The following is a 16,134-nucleotide window of genomic DNA, read 5'->3' as shown; positions in this document are numbered from 1 at the left end:
CGATGTGTGGTTAAGGGAAAAAAAAAAAGGAAAAGAAAAGAAAAAAAGCGTGGTTTCACAAACTCATCCGTGACTGACCAATCACCATTGCCTGTGACGCCCTTACCTCACCCACAGCTGAGCAGAGGACCAAAAGCTCAGACTTCTCATCAATGGATCTCTCTACTTCCTTCCTCTCTTCATAACTCACAAGTCTCCATCACATCTCATGCATTTTCCCCACTTGCATTTTCATTAAAGCCAAAAGCCCCCAATCGGTTTACCTCTTCACGTGATTAATCGATCGAGTAGATAAATATAATGGTATCAGAAAAACGATCAAACAATATCTCATTCATAAAGTCTATACGAGTCATTATGAATCTGGCCAACTATTAATGATCCAACTCATAAAGTTGATTTTGATCTAAAATCTTAATTACGTGTTGAGAGTAAAAATACATATATGGATCATCATGATCCACTAGTGATGATTCGATCCATATCCATAAAATTTGTTGAATTCATATCTTTTTCTTTTTCTTTAATTATGGATTACTCATTTTTAAATTTATCTCAACTTTACGTTTTCTTTTAGAATTCAAATGTCTCCCCTTTTTATTCTTATGTTTTAATTGACAATTTGACCAACTTGTATGTATCATATGTGACCGTTCATATATAAATAAGAGTGTGTATCATAAGCCTAGGCCTAGGAATAGATAAGCTTGGAATTTACGATGTATAAAATACTTAATTATATTTTAGTACACCATAGAAAATACTTACTATATTTCAATTTTATTATTACCACTCTAATAATTATGGTTACGAAACTGGCTGATGTTTATTTAATGCATACAATTAAGTTGGATCTCAAATCATCCTTACCCAACTTTACCGAACTCTATATTTAATTTTCGAAAGACAAAAAAAACTTCCCACCCCCATCAAAATTCCATACAAGTAAAAAGAAAGAAAATCCAAGTCTAAACCAAAAAAAAAAAAGATTTCATTTTCTTATTAACTTTGTCCTTTGCATTATGCAAGTAACCTCCCTCCCTTTCCCATCACTTTCAAGCTAATATATCCTAAACTCCATAGCCAATCTGATCACTTGGTACAAAAATCACCATCAAATATATATAACATACTATATATGTAGAGGATAAATAAAAGTAGAATGCCAGATGAACAAACGGTTAAACAACGGGGGAAGGCCAAAGGGGGGCAGAGGGCAGCATGGAAATAGCTGGATTTGCAATGTAAAACATTGGAAGCCCACCCCCAACTGACTCCAATTTAAAGGTATCGGTGATATTCAGCCGAATCATTCTGAATCCCAGTACCTAATATCTTCTTCTTCTCTTTTTCTTTCTTGGCGCTCGTTTTTTCTCTTCCAAAACCCGCCTCAACTGTGCTGTCTTCTTCCCCATTTCCAGATATAATTTACTCTCTGTTTCGGTTCACAATTTCCAAGTTCTTCCTCCAATTTTTGAAGCTTTTTGGGTACTGGGATTCTTTCTTTCTTTCTTAATCTTGGTGGGTCTTTTTGTGTTGCTGTTGTTGTTGTTGTTGTTACTGTTGAATGTTGATTGCAGTTTTGGTGTTTTGACGAACGGGTGCGCTTCATTTCTTGCGAAATTCGAAGAACTTGTTCGGGCATTTTTCAGTAGGTCAATTTGTCTTCTTTCTTCTTCTTTCTTCTTGCGGATCTAAGGGGCTTGTGGGTCTGCGTGGATTTGGGTCAAAAGAGAGAAGAGAGGGAAATCTGAATGGGGGTTTTCGGGTTTTGAATGGTTCTTTAATTTTGGGTATTTGTCGGTGTTTTATAGTCTGGATTGGAGTTTGGAGAAAAAATGGAGGTGTCGTCTTCTGCTAAAACAACAACCCAAGTGGTGCAAGAGATTACGAATCTCCACAAATCTTTGCCGGCCAGACCTGAAGTTGAAGAAGTTGAAGCGGCCAAGGTTCTGATCAGCAATGTGGATAAAGAAGAACAAGCGAGACTCGAGGCCATTGAAAGACAGACCAAGAACCCGGATGTCCCAGAAGAGCTTTTCAGGATCTTGCTCGATATGCAGAGGAATTTGATCTCTTTCCATAGCAAAGAGCAGAAGAGGGAAGCGTTGAAATTGCTGGACCTTGAAGGTGTCCACAACCTGTTCGATGAATTGATTCAGAGAGCTTCCAAGTGCGCTTCTTCTCCTTCAACCGCTCAACAAAGTCCCATTGCCCTTTCCCTCTCATCCTCTTCGTTTTCTAGCGCTAGTTTGAATAGAAACTCGCCGTCTCCTTCCGTATCTGGGAGTGTCAGTACCTCCTCCGCAGCCACTTCAAGCTTTTACCATTCTGACAAAGGACCTACAAAAACCACCTCTCAATTATTCACCCGAGATGACAGTTTTGTCCCAAAAGGCAAGTCAGCGCCGTATATGGATGGCTTTGGAGCTAGGCCAGGCGCTTCTTCCTCGCCCTTTATAAAAGATCCAACCTTAAAACTTCCAACTCCTCCAGGTGGGTAATCTCCTCTTATCTAGTTTTGTCTATTGTTGTTTTGTGAGATATCCCAGATTGAAAGAAGCTCTCCGTTTTCCATTCTTCCAAGTGTTTTTCTTAACAAGAAGTCTTTTGCATGCATAGGTAAAGATGGTGAAAAGTTAAGCTTGATGGCGCTGGCTAGTCTTATTGAAGTCTCAGCAAAGAAGGGCAGCCGAGAACTTAATCTCAGAAACAAGCTGTCGAACCAATTAGAATGGCTGCCTGATACTATAGGGAAGTTGTCCAGTTTGATTACTTTAGATTTGTCTGAGAACCGTCTTGCGGCTCTGCCAGATACCATTGGAGCTCTTTCCCAATTGAAGAGATTGGATTTACATGCGAACAGGCTCTCTGAACTTCCAGGCCCTTTCACAGATCTCACCAGTTTGGTGTGTTTGGACCTCAGGGGAAACCAGTTAGTATCTCTGCCTGCTTCTCTTGGGAAGCTGATTCATCTCGAGGAGATTGACCTCAGCTCTAATATGCTCACTTCGCTCCCTGAATCCATTGGTAATCTGGTGAAGTTAAGGAAATTGAATGTGGAGACGAATAATATTGAGGAGATTCCTCATACGATTGGTCGGTGTACATCCCTTCAGGAGCTGTCTGCCGATTATAACCGGCTTAAAGCGCTCCCTGAAGCTGTTGGAAGGATTGAGACTCTGCAGATTTTGTCTGTGCGTTACAACAACGTCAAACAATTGCCAACAACCATGTCCTCTCTCGTGAATCTGAGGGAGCTTGATGTAAGTTTCAATGAGATTGAAGCTGTACCGGAGAGCTTATGTTTTGCCACCAGACTTGTCAAGATGAACATCGGAAACAACTTCGCGGATCTGCAAGCACTACCGAGGTCTATCGGGAACCTAGAAATGCTTGAAGAGCTGGATATTAGCAACAACCAGATACGGTTTCTTCCAGACTCCTTCAGAATGCTGACTAATCTTCGCATCCTCCGAGCAGAAGAGAATCCTTTCGAAGTACCCCCAAGACAGATATTCGAAAACGGTGCACAGGTAACGACCACGCTAAACGCCATTCTCGCAATGAACTGTTTACGCCCACTCGAATTGTCTAACTCATGCTTTTACTGTCACCATCTCAGGCTGTCGTTCAATACATGATTGATCTATATGAGAATAGAAACGCCAACCCACAAGCACAACCAGTTAGGAGGCACAGAAAGAGCTGGACGCACATGTGCTTCTTCTCGAGATCAAGCAGAAGGGACCGCGATCCATCGAACGACATGAGGGCTTGATCATTTGCACCATTGTGGAGAAGAATAAGCCATCTCTCTTCCAAGTAAGTTCGCCTCGAAAGCCACTGTATGTATATGTGTATGCAGAACAAAAGAACAAGATTTGAGGGAACCCCATGATTTAAAAAGAAAATAAACTTACATTCTGAAGGTAAAAATATGGGAAATGTCCTGGAAACTTGAATAGATTTGTTAATGGTGTTACAGGACTGTGATGAATTACAGGCCAAGCTGGTGTTGATGATGTTAATGAGTCAGCTGCATCAAATTGGGGGAAGGTTCTCAAAATGTAGCTCACTCTGCATCACACCATGGAAGATTCATTTTCCTTCTCTCTCTCTCTCTCTATCTCTATTTCTCTATTTCTCTCTTCTCTGTGTAAGTTCGGTATTCTTTGTGAATTTTGTATGATAGGGGATTTCATTTGATGATGGAGAATATAATTGAGGTTGTAAATGGTTGGGGAAGATACTGAAATGCTTTCCACTTTGGGTTTTAGTGAGCGAAATAGAGCACAGAATGAATGAACCTATCCCTCCCATTTGGGAACATTCATTTACTCAAAAACTAATAATAAATGATGGAATGGCCTTCACTTTCTCTATCTATATCTTCAACATCTCAAATATTTCTTGCTCAACCTTTCACTTTCTCAAGCTTATTTTTAGAATTTAGAAAGATAAACTAGACGAAAATTGCAAATTCATAAATACTTGGTTAGATTATAAGTTGATAAATTTTTAGTAGAGGTTTCTAAACTTTTAATTTTGTGTTTGATTCGTGTCTAATAATCATTAATATATTCAATTTTTAAAAATTTACAAACTTACACAAATTCTATTAGACATAATATTCAAATTTATGTTATATTTTAATAGATTCTGTTAACTTTTTAAAATATTGGATACGTTGGATATAAAAATTAGAATTTGAGGAATTTCTTAGACATTTTTAAAGGTTGAAATTTAGTTGGGAACATTAAGGTTCTTTGGAGTAGTAAGATTATAATAATAATAATAAAGTAATAAATTTAATGTTCTGTTTGTAGAATGATATGTCCTCTCTAGTTCACTTGTTTTTTTCCTCGGTCACAAGCTTGTTTGTTAGTTAATAATCTATTTTTAAATTTTACCCCCTTATGATATTTCAGTGAGTATGCTTATTTCTGCAATTATCTACTAATGTATTTTTAGAAATATAACCATCAGCTTTCATATTGTTTTCAAATATATTATTAAGCAGGTTTTGGATCATTTTTAAATACATATTTTAAAATGCCTAAGGGTTCATTTGTCATTTTCATAGAATCTATTGTTTTTCATATTTCTGTTTTTTTATCACCAACTAAACATGCTCTCGTGCTCTCAGATACTCCATGTGTTTATATAAAGTTTTCTTCCTTGTTCTTTTGAAAAGTGACAATTTTAGTCTTTTCATTTTTATTTTGTATCATTTCCTTCGATCATAAAAATGTAATAAAAATTTTTAACCGCGTACAAAAATTGTATTAAAATTTTATAAATAGATATTAAATTGATCAGTTTTTAAAAATACAAGAATAACACGTTGAAACTAGGAAGACTAAAACAAACATAATGGAAAATATAAGAAATAATAATCTGTCAAAAAAAGAACATTTGAAAATAGAGTAAATTGATTTATTTTTTATTACATCAAACCTAGAATTGATTGGTTATTACGAAAAGACGAGACTAAATAATTAGAAATAAAGTATGTAGTAAAATTGCAATAGAAGGCCTAGTGTCGTGTCGCCATGAAATATAGTTCATTTTTCAGAAGAACTTGTCGATTAAGAGAGAGAGAGAGAGATTGAAGAATCAGTTGCGTTATTTTTGTTCATTTGTTCATAATCATCATTCACAGAAACTACGTAAAATGACATCCATTTCGATCTCCTTCAAATCCGAATCTGCACCGTATTTCGGGCTGTATGCTCATACTCACAGATGGAGGAAAATTGACCGCAGCGCCATATTTTTCGGCCATGAATTGCCAATCACTATTCCCTACTCTGTCACCTCCGATCTCATATTCGCAACTTTTGTTTTTCGCAATTTTCTTTTTTCCCTACAATTCACCAATCAGCGGCAAAAAAAAATTCCCTTACGTTTTCATCTAACATCACTAACTATCATTGTTTTCGAATCCGGCGTCCTTAGACAGGTTTTCGCTACCATTAGCGTTCATTTAATACATTAATGCTTTAGCTGGCTCCCAGAGTTGCAGTAATTCACCGCATTGGTAAGGATGAGGGGAGCTGTGCTCGTCGCAGTTGCTGCAGCAATCGGGAATTTGTTGCAGGGCTGGGATAATGCAACCATTGCAGGTACAATCGATGCAGTTTCTAAATGTCTGTTACTGATTTGATTTTATGCCATGAAATATCTGGATCATAAGTAATCTGTGTCATTGTCTTGCAATTTTTACCTGTATCTGATGTGTCTTTTTTTTTTGATTGCTTACTTCCCTTATTTTAATCTCTAGGTCATATTCTTTTAGGATTGAGGGATGAGAGGAATAAGTGTAGCTATAAACTTGTTTTTGGATTGTGTTTTGGGCTGCTAAAAGTGTAGATACGAACCAACTAAAAGTTCCTTTGATTGCTTATTGCCTTTCTTTCAGTCACTGGGTCCTGTTCTTTTAAGGTTGAGGGATGAGATGAATCAGTGTAACTCTAAACATGTTCTGGGATTGTGTTTTGGGCTGCTAAAAGTGTAGATATGAACCAACTAAACCCAATTTCTGAAATAACTGCACCAACTCATTTCAGGAGCTGTTATGTATATCAAGAAGGAATTCAAATTGGAAGGTGACCCTACAACCGAAGGGCTAATCGTGGCCATGTCCCTAATTGGGGCTACATTCATTACCACATTCTCAGGACCCTTATCTGATTCAGTTGGACGACGTCCTATGATGATAGTCTCCTCGCTTCTTTATTTCACCAGTGGTCTTGTTATGTTGTGGGCGCCTGATGTTCACGTCCTGCTATTAGCCAGGCTATTAGATGGATTTGGAGTTGGACTTGCTGTTACATTGGTTCCTGTGTATATTTCCGAGACCGCCCCGGCTGAGATTCGGGGGCTATTAAACACCCTGCCTCAGTTCACTGGTTCTATTGGAATGTTTTTGTCATACTGCATGGTTTTTGGAATGTCCCTGACGAAATCACCTAGCTGGAGACTGATGCTTGGAGTTCTTTTTATGCCATCTCTTGTTTATCTTGCTTTAACCATACTGTTTCTCCCTGAATCTCCCCGCTGGCTTGTCAGCAAAGGCAGGATGAATGAAGCCAAGAAAGTTCTGCAGGAACTTCGGGGGAGGGAGGATGTTGCAGGGGAGCTGGCTCTGCTGGTTGAGGGTCTTGGTTCAAGTGAAGAAACATCAGTAGAAGAGTACATGATTGGCCCAGCAACTGACGAATCGAGTACTGAAAAGGGTCAGATCAAGTTATACGGACCCGAGGGAGGCGGCGCATCTTTGATTGCCAAACCCGTCCGTGGACAAAGTTCAATTGCCATAGCGTCCCGCCATGGAAGCATTTTTAACCAGAGTGTTCCATTGATAGATCCTGTGGTAACTCTCTTTGGCAGTATCCACGAGAAGGTTCCTGGTGACTCGGGAAGTTTGCGCAGTATGCTTCTTCCAAACTTTGGAAGCATGTTCAATAATATGGTGACCACCGATCAGCAAGGTACCAGGATAAAGGTTTACAATTCTTAAATTTCTCTGACATTTATGATTGAATTAGATCAATTCTAGTGGTTAATATTACATGTATGGATGTTATCTGATGAAGAATTTATACGTCTTCTCGAGCTAAAAATCCTAACAGTTTTCATGACGTAAATTAACTTATAAATTCTTTTTTCATGAATTCTTATATAATGGGCGAGAAATGATGCATAAGATAATCATCATGGTCCTAATCTAAAAATGTGATTCTTTAAAGAAAACACCGTTAAATCTATTATTGGCATCAATATTTTACTTCAAGATTTTGGCAAAGGTGCATTGATACTACCATCTTCGTCCTACAAGGGAATGACAACTGGGATGTGGAAAGCCAGAAGGATGGTGATGGCTATGTATCTGATCCTGAAGCTGAAGCTGAGGATAACGTGAAGAGCCCATTGCTCTCACGTCAGACGTCGGACAAGGATGTCGTCCCAAGGAGAGGCAGCACCATCATGATCCGACCAAATGCTGCTGGTGAGGCAGTTAATACTACAGGAATTGGTGGTGGCTGGCAACTGATGTGGAAACGAACCGAGCGAGTTGATGGAACCGGGAAAAAAGAAGAGGGATATCAAAGGATATACTTGCACCAAGAAGGCACAGATGCACATCAGCATGGATCTACTCTTTCTGTTTCTGGAGGAGGTGAAATGCAGGGTGATGGAGAATATATTCAAGCAGCTGGTCTGGTCGGCCAGTCTGCTCTCCGGATTGGCAGCCATCCTATTGGCCCAGAAGTTATTCGTCCATCTGAAAGTGCCACTAAAGGGCCTTCTTGGAGAGAGATCTTAGAGCCAGGAGTCAAACGTGCATTGTTTGTTGGTGTAGGACTTCAGATTCTTCAGCAGGTGGTTTCTTAAATCCCACACTTGGTCACTCCACTTTCAATGAAACCGTGTTGGATTGGATTCCCTTTGAATATTCTCAATCATGGACAATTTTTCATTTCTTAACGCAGTTTTCAGGTATAAATGGTGTACTTTACTACACGCCTCAGATTCTAGAACAGGCAGGTGTTGCAGTGCTTCTGTCCAATCTGGGCCTTGGTTCAGCCTCTGCATCACTACTCATTAGTGCTCTCACTACATTATTGATGCTTCCTTCCATAGGCGTTGCCATGAGGCTTATGGACGTAGCCGGTAGAAGGTAGACAAAAGCAACAGTCCATTGTTCCTCGAAATGATTTTGAGTTGCTTGTGTCGTGTACTCAAATATGACCATGGAGTTGTCTTCTTTTTGCAGGTCACTTCTGCTATCTACCATTCCTGTACTGATAATATCACTGATCGTACTCGTCGTCGGTAGTATGATCGACATGGGTTCTGTCGCCAATGCAGCAATCTCGACCATCAGTGTTGTAGCTTACTTCTGTTGCTTCGTCATGGGCTTTGGTCCAATCCCCAACATCCTTTGCTCCGAGATCTTCCCAACGCGAGTTCGAGGCCTCTGCATTGCTATATGCGCCCTCACATTCTGGATCGGAGACATCATTGTCACGTATTCACTTCCGGTTATGCTCACTTCCATTGGACTAGGTGGGGTGTTCGGTGCCTACGCCGTGATATGCATCATTTCCTGGATCTTTGTCTTCCTCAAGGTTCCTGAGACCAAGGGCATGCCCCTGGAGGTGATCTCCGACTTCTTCGCCGTGGGTGCGAAACAAGCCGACCCTATAACCACAGTAGATAATTGACTTGAAATGAGGTTTTGGTTGTATTAGAATCCATGTTTTGGCGGGAATTTAAGACATTTTTCCTTAAATTTCATAATGATATTCCTTCATCACAGTAAGCGTATGTTCAGTTTGTTTATTGAAGATATCAAGTAAAATTCTGGCCAATGAACACCCAACAATTTATAAACAACCCAAGAATATACAAATCATTTGCTACAATTTTAATTCCTACGTGTGAAAGTCTGGAAAAAAATCCAACTCAAAAGGATACACAAAATCAAATGTTAATCTCAATCAGAATATTTTCATGGTCCTTTTAATGGCCCAGGCTTGGCAAATGAGAATTCATCTTCATTCCTCAGCTTTTCCCCATGCTGGGATTCGCTTATTTCGGTTTGATGTTCATCACCACGGTCTACTCTAACCGTAAAATTTGGAGTTGATTCTTTAGGTGACAATGGATCAACTTCATAATCAGATGCCTCATTCTCCTCATACATGGATGATCTGTTTGAGTGACCTGTGGTCTTGAAACGATGCAATGTGTATCCTGCTGACGAATGCATCGGCGAAGTGGCCGGGCTCCCCAGGTTTCGAGTTGGGGACTTTCCTTGCCTCTTCTTTACAGCCATGTGCCACTTCTTGAGAGCCTTTGATGTTTGTTCGTCAAAGATCGACTTCTTCATACGCGTACCCATCTGCAAAGCCCCCAAGTCAGCCATATCCCACAACCCAGCAAAATTATACAAGAAGTTACATGAAACTTAATATAGAAGTTGTACCTGAGTCACAAGAGCATACAGTGGAAGAGTAATATAGCTGCAAAGACAAAGGACACCAACCCTGCAAATCCACCATCAAAATACAACCCGTTTTAACTCGAACCGTTCGATGTTTGCAGTCTCGTGCTATGGTACACAAAATACGTGCAAGAAAAGCAATATATCTGTGGATGTTTGTGAGTTGAGATGGCAAAACATCCAAAAGAGACGTTTTCAACAAAAAGTTCACAGTTCACATCATAAGAGCAGAGCATTAAAGAACTTAAGGCTTACCCCAAACCAACTTTTATAATTGCCATCTTGAAATCTGAATGGAAGCAGGATTTTAGCCCAAACGAATACTGCACATCAAAATATTTGACATTTCTTGAGTTAAAAACTCAACAGAAGAGCTTGTTTGATTATGGTAAACTGCTATTTTTGGATTTTTATAATTTTTCTAAGATTTTTACAATGTTTATGAGAGTAGATCAGAATTTTAAAAAAAATAATTGTTAGCAAATACGCTTTAGATTTAAAAAAAGAAAAATGATTATCAAACAAAACCTCAAATATCGGATAAGAAAAGGAGAAGAAATTACCCAGATCCAGAAGAAGTATGTTATTTGGAACGCATTCTGCAAAAACACAGACAGCTATAATTAGGATCAAGCTTTACAACAAATTTGTATAAGAATAATTTTGTCCTATAAAATTATTTTTGAAAAAATGGATCAAGTTACTTCTAAGTTACTTATCACATTGTTCAGTTCATCATGTACGACATATAAAAGCATGGCTTTGATTAAAAATAAAAAAGAGGATCAAGAACATTAATTTAAATCTTAGGAGTGAGGAATGAGCTACGCCAACAAAACACTAGAGATTTATTATGAGACAGCAAAAAGATGTAAAATATGCCAAGAATCTTGTTTGTTATTACCGAAAATAATGCGAAATGGATGAGATAAAGAACCAACTGAGGTTTTCCAAACCAAAAATATTTGTCTGATGCCTGAACAAGAGGAATTCCTTGGACAACAGCATGTCTTTCTGTAATTTCAAGAGCCATTTTTGTCATAACTCCTTGAAGCTTTGTTCCAACAGCCAGGATTATCTGCCATTGATACAAGTTGTTAAGAACTTCTAATAATCATAATCAGTTAAGCCAAGAATCGTGTTCCAATAAGAAAAGATTCCTTACGATTACAGGGATTAAGGATGACCAAAACAATGCCTGCCATCCTGTAAATAAGAGAGTATATTAATAACCCGTGCTCGAATCGCATTTGGGATTACGAACTTCAAAAGAGCATAATTTGGATCGACTAGCTCACCATCAACGTTTACGAGCAAGAAAAGGACAAATGACGCCCAAAGCACGGGACTGCAAACAACATTAAAGTGTACAGGTTTCGGTCACTCGGAAAAAAGGATCCACCCATTGAAACATAGTACTCTTTTGGAAGAGGAGCAAATAGTAGATCTAACTTTTACCTCACTCCCACAACAATCTTGAAGTCGTCTTCTAGAGATCTTTTAATATATTTTTGAAAGTCAAATTTACTTCCTGGAGCTAGATGAACCTACATATGTAGAGCCACTGTCATAAAAGGAACAAATAAGTTGTATTGTATATAAGGTGGCTGGGAATCGAAAACTCACAGCAATGAATCCATTGCGTAACGTCAAATAGTCAGCCTTACCAACGGACCTGAAAAATTGTCGGAAGAAGCACCCCTGCAACAAAATAACATATTTTAGGAGTTTGAAATCAATTGTAAGGACAAAGTGTCCAAACCATCATACTCATATCTCTAATCAAGTCTAAAGAATCTAATTCTGGTCCTTGTAATGGAGGAGGGAATATGTGGTTGTGCATTGCTAATTTCCTTTGCAGTATCTTAAATAAAAGATCATGATTCCCTTCACTCCATCTCCGCTAATACACAATAAACGAACATTGCCTTATTGACCGTTGGTGATTGAAGCACCCATGCATCTCGGCGTTCTTAGTATTCCCACATTAAGTCCAAGTAATTCCACAATGAGAAATATCACAAGAAAGGAAATAGGAGTTGCATAGCTTAGGAGAAACTTTACTTACAATATAAAAGAAGACGGGAATTTTAGTCCAAAAGCTTGTGTGGGCTCTCACAAATGACGTTTCATGAGTAAGCCTGAATCGTGCGTGATCTACAGAGACGAGTTCATTGAGCTTAGTTCCAAAGTGGGAAGGTCGATCCATCCACGAGAAAATAAATCATCACTTAAGTTTGGGACAGGGACATGCAAAAGTCAGGCTATAGATGAAACTTGTAGTTTTTTTCAAAGGAAAGGATTGTGACATACCGTTTGAGAACTCATAATTGTGAGTTGAGGTTTCCTCCTCCCATGCCTTCCAACCTCTAATCTGTGCACGGAGAAGAAATAAATGTATAAAACATCAGCACGAGTTGATTTAACACCTTATAAAGGTAAAGACATTTCGAAATCCATAACCAAAACTTCTCTTATTCATAAATTACTTTCAGTAGTTGACGTTTTAGACTGATATGTTGTCCCAACCCCATTTTCATAGTTCTTCAAAGGAAAACATTGTATGCCAATTTCTGAGCACAAACATTCTTTACAGCTTAACATGGAGAATACAAAGAATTCCCATACCTTTAGCCGCCCAAGCATCATTGTGATAGCACTGTATACTACGTGAAATACAGCTAAGAAGAAGATAAATAAGTGCAACTGATGCAATCCCGAGATCGATATAAGCGGCACATGACCCTGTTAACAAAACATTAACCAATTGGTATGCGAATTTTCCAAAAATACAATCAAATTATATAGTCAAAGAATAATGCATACAGATAAAGATTCTTACTTCCTTGCAACTAACAGCACCGCCAGCAGCAGCCAAGAATCTACGTTCATACCATAGAAGTCTTCGACGGTGTTCGCTTTCATCGGCTGCACTTGAGTCCTTTTCCACTTTGGCCGCACACGGTAACATAGTGTTTGCAACCTTTGTGGGAATGCAGATTTTAACAATATAGTTCTGCCCAAAGGTCAGAAGTAGTGAAATGAAACCCAGAATCATCAGCTCTGCAACCAAAAAGAAATCAATCACAAATTTATCTTATTCAACTTTCTCCATCTGACAAAGTTTATAGAGGGGCAGAAACTGAATTGACTTTTTGAGTTGTTGTGGAACTTACCAGCTTTAACCTTTTCCAGAGCCTCAAAAAGAGCTCTCTTGTGCTTTTCCGTAAGCCACTAAATGAAGAAATCAGGAGAAACATGATGATATCAAAAATCTATTATTCAGATTCAAATGACGAACATTTCAAATTTCAAGCATCCCCATTAAAGACAAGTATGACATAAAAACATCAAAGCCCGATGAAGAAGTCAATAGCAGGCAAATACAGGAGAAACAAAAGTTCAACTGGGTAATGACTGATGAGATTTAAGAAAACAAAAAGAAGAAGGAACGAAAGCAGCCACATCAAACGGACGTCATTTGAGAAGAGAAGAACAAAGAAGCTTTCAATTTCACAATCAGGACGATTATTAAAAAAAAAAAACAAAACAAAACAAACCTACCGTTCCAACTTTATGGAGGAGTTTCTCCAAGGCAATTGAAATGATGATGATAATAGCACAAACACCGGCGACGGCCCATGTCGGAGTCTGATCGAGCTCCCTCGTCGGGCCATCGGCGGCCGGCGCCGCCCACGCTCTGCCGTACAACAAACTCAGACACAAATACAAAACCAGCAACATTCTCAGGTTCCAAACACGACCCAAATGCAAGAAAACGCAGATGACAGAAGATTTAGAAGATGGTCAGGCTTAGAAAGCAATAAAATGAAGTGGTTCTTAAGAGAGAACCGCCATATATATCAGAGTAAGAAAAGGGGCTGGACGAAGTCGACCCTTTAGGTGGGGCAGTAGCCTTTGACAGCTGAGTTGACCGAATTAACAGAGAGAAGACGGAACCCCAAAAACCAATGTTATTTCTACAGAGAGAGAGGCGTTCATTTTCAGAGCCAGCCGACGAGTAGAAGCTGGGTCCACGGCCAGCTCCAGTCTTAAAGATTTGGGCAAAAATTCCAAAATTCAATAACTGCAAAACCTGGGATTCGAAACAGTAAGCTGTATTTATTTGGGTGAGGTTTTGAATTGGGAAAAATTGGGGAAGGAGTCAGTGGAATAGAGGGTCATCGGAGCCATTTCTGACCCCTTTTTGGAGAAGAAAATGTCGAATGGAAACCACTCCACTTTTACTTTTTGATCTTTTGTATTTGTTTTTTAACAAATCCAAATGATCTTCAATTGGGATTCTTTCATTACAGTAATTGGGTCCACACGTTTCGGGGTGTCAAATAAGCACAACGCCTAGATTACCGTGACAGCAGATGAAGTAAAGAGAGGATCACCCATAAAAATCCAAAATTTTTACTTTTTCTTAGACAATTTAGGTAACCTCGGAAAATTGGAACTTACAACTTCTTTTTACTGAAAGTAAGTGCTTTATGTTCATATTGATTTAAAAAGACGATTTTTTTTAGTATGATAGGAACTTTTTTTAACATAAATTTATGGTTGAAACTCTCATTTTCGTACACTGTATTTAAGACTTAGCCCATATATTGAATTTGAGTCATGATTGTGAAGTTTTTTCTTTTTGATACCAAGAAATCAAAAGATAACAAAAAGCGAATTACTCGATGGGAAGGTTATTGTACGAAAGGCATCTTGAGCCCAAATGGAATTGTCTCTAATCCACTCCAAGATGTGATGTCAAACGACTCTGTTGATAAGAGATGTGTACCTTTTCTTTCGAGTAGGAAAAGTCTAAGCATTTGTTATTTCATTAAGATTTCTTGAAATACGAGAGAACTTCTCAACTCTCACTTATTTTTGTATTTTCTTGATATTGTTGGTGATGAGTTGAAACTTAATTTCCGTCTCATATCTCCCTCCAATCAAATTCCAAATAGCTAATGAATGAGAAGTTATAGACATTTTCATCTCAAATTACTAGTTTGTTAATTTTATTAGCTACACAAATTCACTACTCAAACTTGAGAAGGATGGAGACAACCTATCATAGCAGTAATAAAGATCGTTAGAATTGTGGAGTCAATATTTGCCATATAGATTTATTTATCTCAATTTACTAATTTGTTGGTTTATTAGGCGTTTAAAATTCACCTCAAACGTAATAAAATTATGAGTCAAGGGTTCTTATAAATTAAATTAAAAAATTATAATAAAACATTATTAGACAGGTGGGGAATTAAATGCTGGTAGTGACAAAGATACCAACTTTCAAAATTTATGGACAGGTGGAGGAAAATGTCTACATATATTTCCAAAAAATGAAAAAGAATAATAAAGCATACAAATCCATAATATTGATTTAAATCAATAAACTAATATATCCATACTTATTTCACATTTATTTTGATAATATTTTTATCAAAATTTCAAATTCATCTTACCATTTTTATGTATCTCCAACCAATCCAGTGATTTCAAAATATTTTTTAAAAGGTAAAATTTTATATTTTAATTTGATATTAATTCTTTTTTTTTTAAGTTTATTACTCTTCCTTTTTAGTTCGACTTCGTTTGTAACATTTATGTGATATTTTAAATAAATCGATCGATTTCAATTTATAAAAATATCATTAAAAAATAGTTTTGGCAAGTAGGCTCATAGTTCATATGGATAACTCTGTCATTTTATGTAATATTCAATATTATATTAATTCTGTCTATTACAGTCTTTTTCTTCCTCTTTTTTTCTTTATTTCTCCATTTGGCACAGTCTTTACATCTAATTGATTTCCCATTGATAATGACGGTCAAATATTCTTTTTGTTTTTATTTCTACCCAAATAATTTTATTTTTATGCACTATTTAGTTCAATCATCAAACTGTTTTAGTGATGATGTTGATGGTCTCCTCACAGGGACAAAGTTGGTCGTCCCATGAGAGGTGGAAATGGTTGAGATTGAGGCGTTTTGTCATATCTTGAGAAGTAAGAATGGTGTTGTTCATGAGAGGAGCGTGTAACGGTAAGGTGTCTTATTGTTCGTTTCACTATACCTTCGTGGATAATGAATTAATGATTTGTTGTCGCTCGATT

General features: G+C 37.8%; 3 protein-coding genes across 7 annotated transcripts; 2 read left to right on the top strand and 1 right to left on the bottom strand.

Moving 5' to 3' along the window:
- The first annotated feature begins 968 nt into the window (after positions 1–968).
- Positions 969–4,385, top strand: PIRL4 (plant intracellular ras group-related LRR 4). Of its 5 annotated transcripts, none has more exons than XM_022277329.2 (6): positions 969–1,287; positions 1,581–1,655; positions 1,815–2,496; positions 2,623–3,536; positions 3,626–3,825; positions 3,989–4,385. In XM_022277329.2, exons 3-5 carry the CDS (start codon positions 1,839–1,841, stop codon positions 3,779–3,781), a joined length of 1,728 nt encoding a protein of 575 aa, XP_022133021.1. In that variant the 5' UTR covers positions 969–1,287; positions 1,581–1,655; positions 1,815–1,838; the 3' UTR covers positions 3,782–3,825; positions 3,989–4,385. The 5 variants fall into 5 exon arrangements, with proteins under 5 accessions (XP_022133021.1, XP_022133022.1, XP_022133020.1 ...); XM_022277328.2 differs by having other exon boundaries at positions 970–1,287; positions 1,581–1,651; XM_022277330.2 differs by lacking the exon at positions 1,581–1,655.
- Positions 4,386–5,534: 1,149 nt separating this feature from the next.
- Positions 5,535–9,325, top strand: LOC111005521 (monosaccharide-sensing protein 2). The gene is made up of 5 exons (XM_022277031.2): positions 5,535–6,128; positions 6,573–7,496; positions 7,844–8,388; positions 8,499–8,686; positions 8,783–9,325. Exons 1-5 carry the CDS (start codon positions 6,050–6,052, stop codon positions 9,231–9,233), a joined length of 2,187 nt encoding a protein of 728 aa, XP_022132723.1. The 5' UTR covers positions 5,535–6,049; the 3' UTR covers positions 9,234–9,325.
- Positions 9,326–9,370: 45 nt separating this feature from the next.
- On the bottom strand, positions 9,371–14,239 carry LOC111005522 (MLO-like protein 10). Its single transcript, XM_022277032.2, has 15 exons — positions 13,580–14,239; positions 13,192–13,249; positions 12,858–13,078; positions 12,644–12,760; positions 12,329–12,389; positions 12,084–12,172; positions 11,642–11,716; positions 11,474–11,562; positions 11,314–11,363; positions 11,181–11,221; positions 10,920–11,093; positions 10,579–10,614; positions 10,271–10,338; positions 9,998–10,058; positions 9,371–9,913 (listed from the first exon to the last, which is right to left on the bottom strand). The coding sequence occupies exons 1-15, from the start codon at positions 13,757–13,759 to the stop codon at positions 9,521–9,523; spliced, it is 1,713 nt and encodes a 570-aa protein (XP_022132724.1). The 5' UTR covers positions 13,760–14,239; the 3' UTR covers positions 9,371–9,520.
- Between the last annotated feature and the right edge of the window lie 1,895 nt (positions 14,240–16,134).

The sequence above is a fragment of the Momordica charantia genome (assembly GCF_013281855.1).
Source record: "Momordica charantia cultivar OHB3-1 chromosome 1 unlocalized genomic scaffold, Mcharantia_2.0 BLBB01000001.1, whole genome shotgun sequence".
In the NCBI taxonomy this organism is placed as follows: Eukaryota; Viridiplantae; Streptophyta; class Magnoliopsida; order Cucurbitales; family Cucurbitaceae; genus Momordica; species Momordica charantia.
The sequence above is the reverse complement of the archived record's forward strand: the minus strand, read 5'-3'. Positions and strand labels throughout refer to the sequence as shown.

What these genes read in the sequence shown, in the direction of transcription:
- PIRL4 (XM_022277330.2), top strand. Translation starts at nt 1,839, where the DNA reads ATGGAGGTGTCGTCTTCTGCTAAAACAACAACCCAAGTGGTGCAAGAG. An exon ending in AAAACTTCCAACTCCTCCAG is followed by an intron (nt 2,497 to 2,622) that starts GTGGGTAATCTC and finishes TTGCATGCATAG; the next exon opens with GTAAAGATGGTGAAAAGTTA. An exon ending in TATTCGAAAACGGTGCACAG is followed by an intron (nt 3,537 to 3,625) that starts GTAACGACCACG and finishes TCACCATCTCAG; the next exon opens with GCTGTCGTTCAATACATGAT.
- LOC111005521 (XM_022277031.2), top strand. Translation starts at nt 6,050, where the DNA reads ATGAGGGGAGCTGTGCTCGTCGCAGTTGCTGCAGCAATCGGGAATTTG. An exon ending in GGTGACCACCGATCAGCAAG is followed by an intron (nt 7,497 to 7,843) that starts GTACCAGGATAA and finishes TCGTCCTACAAG; the next exon opens with GGAATGACAACTGGGATGTG. An exon ending in ATGGACGTAGCCGGTAGAAG is followed by an intron (nt 8,687 to 8,782) that starts GTAGACAAAAGC and finishes TTCTTTTTGCAG; the next exon opens with GTCACTTCTGCTATCTACCA.
- LOC111005522 (XM_022277032.2), bottom strand. Translation starts at nt 13,759, where the DNA reads ATGTTGCTGGTTTTGTATTTGTGTCTGAGTTTGTTGTACGGCAGAGCG. An exon ending in CAATTATGAGTTCTCAAACG is followed by an intron (nt 12,173 to 12,328) that starts GTATGTCACAAT and finishes TCGTCTCTGTAG; the next exon opens with ATCACGCACGATTCAGGCTT. An exon ending in ATTATAAAAGTTGGTTTGGG is followed by an intron (nt 10,059 to 10,270) that starts GTAAGCCTTAAG and finishes GTGGATTTGCAG; the next exon opens with GGTTGGTGTCCTTTGTCTTT.